Here is a 9,107-nt window from a genome sequence, read left to right as displayed (position 1 = left end):
TGTAGTTTCAAGCCATCTTTTGTGGAGCAAGCATACTCACACTCCAAACAATGAAAAGGTTTTTCTGTTGAATGCTTGCAAAGAAAATGTCTTTTCATGTGCTCTTTATAGGCACAAGCGTAATCACACTCGGAGCACTGAAAAATTTCCTTTCCTGAATGTTTGTGAAGAGTATGATTTTTCAAGACACCTTTCGTGGTGCAAGTATAATCACACTCAGGGCACTTGACTGTTTTTTTTGTTGAATGCTTGCTGAGCAAATGATTTTTTAGGTACATGTTTGTGGTGCAAGTATAATCACACTCCGGACACTGAATAAGTTTTTCTGTTGAATGTTTGCGAAGAAAATGTATTTTCATGTCTGCTTTAATGGCACAAGCATAATCACACACAGAGCACTTGAAAGGTTTTTCTGTTGAATGCTTGTAAAGTTGATGATTTTTCAAGTACTTGTTAGTGGTGCAAGTATAATCACACTCCGGACACTGAATAGGCTTTTCTGTTGAATGTTTGCGAAGAAAATGTCTTTTCATGTCTGCTTTAATGGCACAAGCATAATCACACACAGAGCACTTGAAAGGTTTTTCTGTTGAATGCTTGTAAAGTTGATGATTTTTCAGGCACTGTTTTGTGGCACCAGCATAATCACACTTGGTGCAGCAAAACTTGTTCAGTGATGAAGACTTAGAATGGCGATGCTTTTGCTTGAATTCTTTACAACCATCAGCATATTTACTCCGAGAGTATTTCTGTGCATGTCTGCGAGGATGCTGCAATAAAATATGTTTTTTGAGATCAGCTTCTGTGGTATATGAATTCGAACAAAACTGGCATTGGTGTTTACTTCCGCACAGCTGTTTGCATTTAATATGCTCTTGCAGTGGTTTTCTTGTGGCATGCGATTGTTCACAGTGATAGAGCTGTAGTGATTTGCCTATCGAATGTATTGCATTATTGTGCTGCTTTAGTCCACCCTCTGAACTAGAGATGCAATCAGAGCAGCTGCGGGGTCCTGAAGCAGGATGTTCCAGATCAAGGTGCTGCTGCAGTTTGCCTGCACCTGCAGGCACCAATCCACGCTGGGAACGCCCAAGCCCGATGTGTTGCTTTGAGCTGGACGCCCCAGAGACATCAGCGCCACCAGCAGCAACTCCTGATGCCAGTGCTGAGCCACCTTCACCAAACTAATGATAAAAATACAGAGTAAAACCATCTACCATATTAATAACAGCCACATCAAACTGTGGACTTACCACATTATAACAAATATGTTACAAATTTAGTGATTTTTACCCCATCTTTTGTGGTTCCTGCAAGCATTGCTCAGCATTAATACTTTGTGTGAGCAAATAAGTTAGTAACAATTACCTGGTCTCAAGTTGAATACCTGCTTGAACACAACCCATATATACTATGCCTAACCGTTGATGCAATATTCATTTTCATCCCCCAACACAAAACCACAACAGCAAACGCTCAGAATTGAACAACATGTTAATATCTGATTGGTCTGCTGGTGTTGCCGAGTGGTTGTGACGTCACACTTGTTTGGTCGTGAGATGGCTTTGTGCTGCGCTCTGATTGGTTCGGGGAACGCCGGTAGCCTACGTGGCGTGGGCTGGCTGTAACGTGACGCAAGTTGGCGGCAATGCTGTTGGGGACAGCAGTCTAGCGTGAACCATGATAGGGTGAGCATCTTGTGAGCGTGTGCTATTAACAATTGGCAGCAGAGCGTGCGAAATGGCTTCAGCGAGAGCCGTTACTACTAATGTTCCTCCTGTGTTTAAAGAAGATCAGTGGAAAAAGGATGTGGAGCTGTGGACTATTTTGACGGATTTAGACAAGAGTAAACACGCCATTGCTGTTCATTTGTCATTGACCGGCAGAGCCCGGAATGCTTCATCGGAGCTTTTAGTGAATGAAATTAAAGGAGAAGATGGTATGAAAAAGTTGTTGGATAAATTAGACCGTGTATTTGAGCAAGATGAAAATTGGAAATGCTTCAACACTTACTTGGCCTTTGAAAACTACCGCCGTTCTAAAGAGTGTTCCATAGACGAATACCTAAGTGAGTTTGATCTACGGCATCACAAACTTAAAGAATGTAAGGTTGTACTACCCGATGCAGTAATTGCATGTAGGCTGCTCAAGAGTTGTGGTCTGAGTGATGTACATTTCCAGCTTGCACTGTCTACTACACCAAAGATGCCCTTTGAAGACATGCGAGCAACATTGAAGAAACTCTTCGCCGAAAGTGGCCATTTATTAACAGGTGAAGCTGCAGGTTCTCCTGAAATCGTGAAAGTCGAGCCTGTTCTTGAGAATGAAGCTCTGTATGGCGGTAGTAGTCGCGCACGTGGTCGGTCAAGGAGGTATGGTATGCGGCCTACATACCGAGGTGCTGCTAGTTACCGCCAACGCCAAGACTCGTCAATTCCTACACGAAGTAACAGTTCTACCTGCAGTAGATATAACCCGCTTAATCCTGACGGATCAGTTTCAGTTTGTGCCATTTGTTATTCTCGAATACATTGGGCCAAAGACTGTCCTCATACTTTTGAGCGTCAAACTTCTTCAGTGCTCTACGGTGATGATTGCGACCAGCCCTACTACGACGAACACGATGAAGAAGTAGAGATTAACTCAAATGGCCGCTGTGATGCATCGGATGTGAAAATGGACAGTCTCTTAGGTGAAACTATTGAAAAGTTCTTTTGGACTCGGGTTGCTCAAAGACTGTGTGTGGTGAACAGTGGTTACGGTGTTATATGGAAACTCTTACAGATCCTGATCAAAAATCAATCAGAACCGAGATTAGTACTTCAGTTTATCGCTTTGGGGACGGTCAACGCAAGAAAGCCACACGGTGCGTCACACTCCCAAGCGTGTTGGCCGGCAAGGCTGTGAAAGTGAAGACTGATGTTGTCGATTCTAACATTCCTCTGCTGCTGAGTAGGTCATCCATGAAGAGAGCTGGAATGGTGATTAATTTGAATGACGACACCGCGAATGTTTTTGATAAACATGTGAAACTTGGTTCTACCACTATGGGTCACTACACTCTACCCATCTGCTCTCCTCCTTCGCAGACACGAATTGAGTACATTTTATTGAACGACGTTGACTCGCATGACAAAAGTAAGGTTGATTTGAAGCTACATAGGCAATTTGCTCACCCATCAGCGGAAAAATTGAAGAGGTTGCTGATTGACGCGGAACAGGGAGACCCTGCACTCTTGAAGTGCGTCGACAATGTGACGCAGAACTGTGAAACTTGTATTAAATACAAGAAACAGCGTCCAAGACCTGTTGTTGCCCTGTCCATGGCAAAGACCTTTAATGAAACGGTGAAACGGTAGCTATGGATTTGAAGGCGTGGAAAATTGGTACATATTTCTTGGTGCTCGTGGACTTAGCTACACGTTTTTGTCGTGCTATATTGATCCATGACAAGAAGGCTGAAACAATCATCAAATGCCTTTTTACTGACTGGATTTCCTTATTTGGTGCCCCAAAGCAATTTCTATCCGACAATGGAGAATTCAACAATGATGAGATGCGTGGAGTTGCCGATAGTTTCGCCATAAAGTTGGTATGCACTGCTGCCGAGGCTCCATGGAGTAATGGAGTTTGCGAGCGTCTCAATTATATATTGGGCCTTAGCGTGCAGAAGATTCTCGATGACACTCAATGTGAACTAAGTGTAGCTTTGTCCTGGGCTATCTCTGCCCGGAATGCATTGCAGAACTGTCATGGATATTCGCCAAACCAGCTGGTTTTTGGAACGAACCCTTCTTTTCCCAGCGTGTATGACGGAAGGCTCCCTTCTCTTGAAAACCGGACACCATACAAAATGGTTGCCGATAATCTAAATGCCATGCACGCCGCTCGGGTGGATTTCTTGAAGAACGAGTCCTGCGAAAAGTTAAGGAGAGCCTTGCTGCATCAAGAACGAACATCGGACGTGGATGATCTGGTTAATGGAGATACAGTGATAGATGGCACGGGCCTGGCGTTGTCGTCGGAAAAAACGATAAACAAGTATTGGTGAAGCATGGTGGATCTTACGTGAGAGTACACACCTGCAGACTTCAGTACAAGGAACCTGCCAACACTCCATTCCAACCTTGCCAGCTGATCTCAGAGCTGCACAATCGGCTCCTGAAGCATGCCAGGAACGCACTCACAGTGATACTGCTACAGTGGACTACGATTCGGATGACGATGATATTGCGCAACAGCAACCAGCTCGACGAAACGAAGTCATTGATGGCTACATTACTCCTACTCGTAGTAGTGCCTGCAAGCCAAAAATTGGCCAGAAAATTGAATGTTGGCCAAAGCACGGAGGGGATAAATTTTCCGCTACTGTTCTCAGTCGAGCTGGTAAGGCAGGTGGAATATATGACAGCTGCTACAACATCAGACGTGATAATGGTGAGGTGGATTGGGTCGACTTGTGCCGACAAGTTGAAAAATGGCGTACGGTGGCAGAGACTCTCATTACAGTGTGTGATTCACAAACTTGACAAGCCAAGGAAGCAGAGTACAATAATTGTTTGAAGTGTTTGAAGAGGTTGAAAATATTAGACAGCCATCTCTCTCTGTTCGTTGGGTTATCACAAAGAAGGAAAAGGATGGTCATACTATCATCAAAGCGAGACTTGTTGCCCGGGGATTCGAAGAGGACCTTGAAAATGTGAGAACTGATTCACCTACGTGTGCTAGAGATTCGCTCTGAGTAGCCCTAACTGTTATCGCCGCACATGGCTGGATCTGTAACTCATTTGATGTTAAAGCAGCTTTCTTGCAAGGCGAGAAAATTGACCGTAATATCTATGTTCGACTACCAAAGGAATTTGATAAGGGCTTCTTGTGGAAGCTGAAGAAAACGGTTTACGGTCTTTGTGATGCAGCACGCGCGTGGTACTTCAGAGAAAAGAAAGTACTTTAACAAATGGGTATGGTGATGTGCAGCTTGGACAGTGCACTGTTCTTTTACTTCAAGGAGGGTTTGCTGTCAGGCATCATCTGCATCCACGTGGATGATTTTTGCTGGGCTGGAGAGGACTTCTTCAGAGATACAGTCATCAATTCACAACATACTAAAATTCATCTCACGAACATTGTGTGGGCAAAACAAGGTCTAACTACACCAAGGACTACATACCTACTAAACTATTTGTTGTTCCATAATTGACTACACCTGCCCAATCTGAGATATGATCATTTTACCATCAACCAACATCACTCGGCTTCAAGCGTTTCAAAATGCCACACAACACACATTAAACAACACAATATTATCATTTTGATTGTAAAATGCAATGTTTCCTACTTACAGCAATTTTCTCATCAATAACAGACCTGCCATCAAGTCACATGAACTAATCACCAACCCTGCAACATGAAACACAGTCTAAAAACTAAATACATCAATGAAATTCAGCCAGTACTACCAATCAACATTACCAGTGTTACCCTTAAAACAGCCAGCAACAGGCTCCACACCAAAAACATTGACCAGAGCTACAATGGATAGAGACGGTCTCTTGCACCCTGCAGCCCAAGTTCAAGTCCTACTCAGGACAAGTTCTTTTAGAAGCTCAGCTCTTAGCTAACTCTGCCATTCAACCATTTATGGTTGATAAATGTTGACCTGGCTTGCCCAGGGTATTGTGTTGTGCAAATGGTTTTTGCAGATTAGCGGGCCACTGATGGTTGTTAACTGCCTGTGGCGCTAGTGCCCTGAAAAGCTGACCTAGCACTCTCGCTAAACTAGTTGCCACTACCAGGATGGGCTATTACATCAACAATGCCATTGACTCATACCACGCACCAATAATTCCCAGAGGCTTGCTTCCTTTACTCTGAACAATGAACAAATCAGATCTTTCAATCCCAGATCTACATGACAGAAGCTGGCACAGCTTTGTTCTGATCACTGCATTCTCCAAAGCAATTATAAAAACAGAATCAACATTTTCAACACAAGCAGCTACTGCCAACTCGTTGAAGAGACCCAGCTCTGGTTATGCATTGTCTTCAGCCTTCCCTGGTGTAGGGAATCAGTTGTTATGACAAAATAGCGAGTATCCTGACATTATGGTTGCAACTGTATTGTGGTCTCCAGCTTACTAGGAACTAGTTATTATATGTATTAAGGTTGTTGACTCTAAGCTCCCATCCTTGTTGGACAGCGTATTTATATCTTATGTGTACATACTGATTGCTATTACTTTAATCAAGTACAATATGTCAGTGCGTCATCTGTCTCCTATGAATTTGTTACAGGTAGCTGACGAGGAAAACCAACCAGAAAGTATAACACATGGACCAAGGCCAAAATAACAACAACCCTGCTGTTTTATATAATAAAAAATATTTTCAGAATTACTGGGCTAAACATAATCTTTATATTTTGACATAAAGATTGGATTTCATTTCCTTAATTCTCAATATTATATGAATATTTCAGTTTCCTCACTGCTGGCAATCAAAGGCCATGTGAAGAAATACTCTTTCTGCTATATGTATGAGAACTTGATTCACCCAAGCAGACTATAGACAACTTCAGAATAGAAAACTAATATTGTGAACCCAAGCAATATAGTATCTCTGTCCCATGCTGTGCAGTGTTGATTATTACCAATTTTATCCTTCCCTGGATGTGATCTCAGATGTGAGGATATTACATTTATTGTAATAGGTTCAGGTGCATTTCCTAGTCTTCATAGACTGCAAGAACTAGATATATTGTTCAAAGATTTGATCCTTGCTTAGAAGAAATCAATAATAGGGCTATCTATTTCTTTGATCGAAAATCATTAGATTTCACTAGCAGAATTAAATGCATAAGGAAACTTATATCTCTTTACATTTTCACTACCAAAATTAATTAACTAGACTATTTTATACTTAAATGCCAACAGTAACACAAAAAATTGGTAATTCTAATAAGATCAGGAAAAAATCGCATAATTTAAATTAGGAAAGCTGAACCTGCATCTTTAAATATAAATACCTGATTCAACATCAAAGCAGAAATGTTCTGTGAGGAGTTTGGTAGGGCATCATGAGCCTCAACTTGAGCTTCCGTCTTGCACGGCACACAAGAAGAGGATGCAGGTGCTGGGCTTAGATGTTCAGTTGAACAAGACTGGGGAGAAGTGGAGGACAATGTTGATGTGGCTGCAGTGATGTGTAAATTTTACAAGGAAAGATATGGTACCGTATGTGACTCTTGTGACATTCTGGGGAGAAGGGGAGGACAATGTTGATGTGGCTGCAGTGATGTGTAAATTTTACAAGGAAAGATATGGTATGAGACTCTTGTGACATTCTGGGGAGAAGGGGAGGACAATGTTGATGTGGCTGCAGTGATGTGAGCATTTTACAAGGAAAGATATGGTATGTGACTCTTGTGACATTCTGGGGAGAAGTGGAGGACAATGTTGATGTGGCTGGCAATGATGTGTGCATTTCATGCGAAACAATATAATGTATAGTTCTATATTATATATAATTTTTATATAATATAGAACTCCTAATTGAATTCTCAGCAAGTTCCTATTTTCTTAACAGTACATCATAAATTACCTGCTATAAATGGATTTCTTATGTCCATGCTTCATAATGCAAATACTGCACTTGCCAGTTTTCAAAATAAAATAGATAAATAACATAAGTGGAAATTTCAGAAGCAAGTGCACACTTATAGTAAGTTTTTGTTGAATCAAAATTAGTATTAATTAATGTTGTAAGCAATTTTTTTTCACGTTGCATTACTTGAGCTAAAAAAATTCACATGCTTGTTCCCCAGTTCCATTCTTTGGAATTCTGTGTGTCATTCAAATTTATTCATTGAAAAAGAGGAAAATTTGAAGGAAATTTGGATAGTTTTATATAGTTCCTGTAAATAGGAGGCAGAAACCATCTATTCACATATAATCACTTTATCATTATTAACTGTAGGAAACTATGGGAAAAATTTTTGAGTTTAGGTTTAGCATAGCAATTAGCAAACTTGATCAAGATGAGTGTACTTCTTACCTTTATTATTATTGCTTAATATTCCAGACTTGATACTCAATTTAAATTTGTATTCTGATGCCTGACTTGATTACGGAAATGCTGTTCTGCTAATTTTTTCATGAAAATCTATTCAGTAATTTCACAAGCTTTGACCAAAATTTATAAGCATATCAACTCCACCTACCTCACTTCCATATAAAAATGATTCCTCCTTGATAGAAACTTCTTCAGTTTCATCTTCAAGCTCCTTCTTAATGGAATTAACAGAAGCTTCGACAACTTGTGGAGAGTCATGTTCCAAGGCTGTAAAATAAGTTCATTGGTGTACTGGTGCCACTGGGTTATGGAGCAAGTTATCTCACAATGAATTTAGACAAAATATTAATCTCACTCAGAAGAAAGTGATCCCCTTATTGCCACAAAATGTTATCAAATTTTATATTTAGGCTCTCATGAAAGAAACATAGATGAAAATTAAATCAGATAAATTCACATAGCCCCATTTCCTCCTCGGCACAATAGAAACTGATTAGTGAGGCACATGGAATCTGGCTTACCTTCAGACTTGACTTTGCTGCCACCAGGAGATGCTGGAGTGAGGCTCTGCTCAGGGCATCTGCCACTCCTGACTGCAGCACCAGAGAGTTGGTGCAGCACAACACTGCATTTTTTGGTAATTGGCACCATCACCAAATGTGATGATAATTATGAATTACTGATGTTGAAATTTTTAATCTACCTATTATGTTGACAGCGATGAAAAGAACACTGAAAGGATTATGGAAACTGAAGAATTGAAATAGTGTGAGGGATTATCACTAATTTACACAATTGGACATAATAAAGCAAGAATAGATTCAGCAGATATATAATGAAAATTTATGATCTGCAGGTGCTACTGGTAATGATATGGCCAGTATAATAAGGCAGCTAAGTTAGAAGGTTTATATGCTTTAGTAAATAAAAACAGAATGAGCAAGGTGACAATTTAGAAAGGATGGTGGTATCTAGTAATTTGTGGTATTGAATCCAGCAAAAAAAGATCCATAATGGAGTTGCCCCAAGGGTCCCTA

At 40.8% G+C, this 9,107-nt stretch overlaps 1 protein-coding gene across 1 annotated transcript; it reads right to left on the bottom strand.

Annotated features, from left to right (window-relative positions):
- Nucleotides 1-644: 644 nt before the first annotated feature.
- On the bottom strand, nucleotides 645-8,615 carry LOC125178455 (zinc finger Y-chromosomal protein-like; the record flags this gene model as incomplete). The annotated part of the gene is given in 4 exon segments (XM_047882195.1): nucleotides 645-1,184; nucleotides 7,025-7,159; nucleotides 8,219-8,337; nucleotides 8,592-8,615. Coding segments are annotated over 2 exon segments (552 nt in total), but the record flags the coding sequence as incomplete, so codon positions are not given.
- Between the last annotated feature and the right edge of the window lie 492 nt (nucleotides 8,616-9,107).

This window comes from Hyalella azteca, unplaced genomic scaffold, assembly GCF_000764305.2.
Source record: "Hyalella azteca isolate HAZT.00-mixed unplaced genomic scaffold, Hazt_2.0.2 contig9870, whole genome shotgun sequence".
NCBI classification, from domain to species: Eukaryota; Metazoa; Arthropoda; class Malacostraca; order Amphipoda; family Hyalellidae; genus Hyalella; species Hyalella azteca.
The sequence above is the reverse complement of the archived record's forward strand: the minus strand, read 5'-3'. Positions and strand labels throughout refer to the sequence as shown.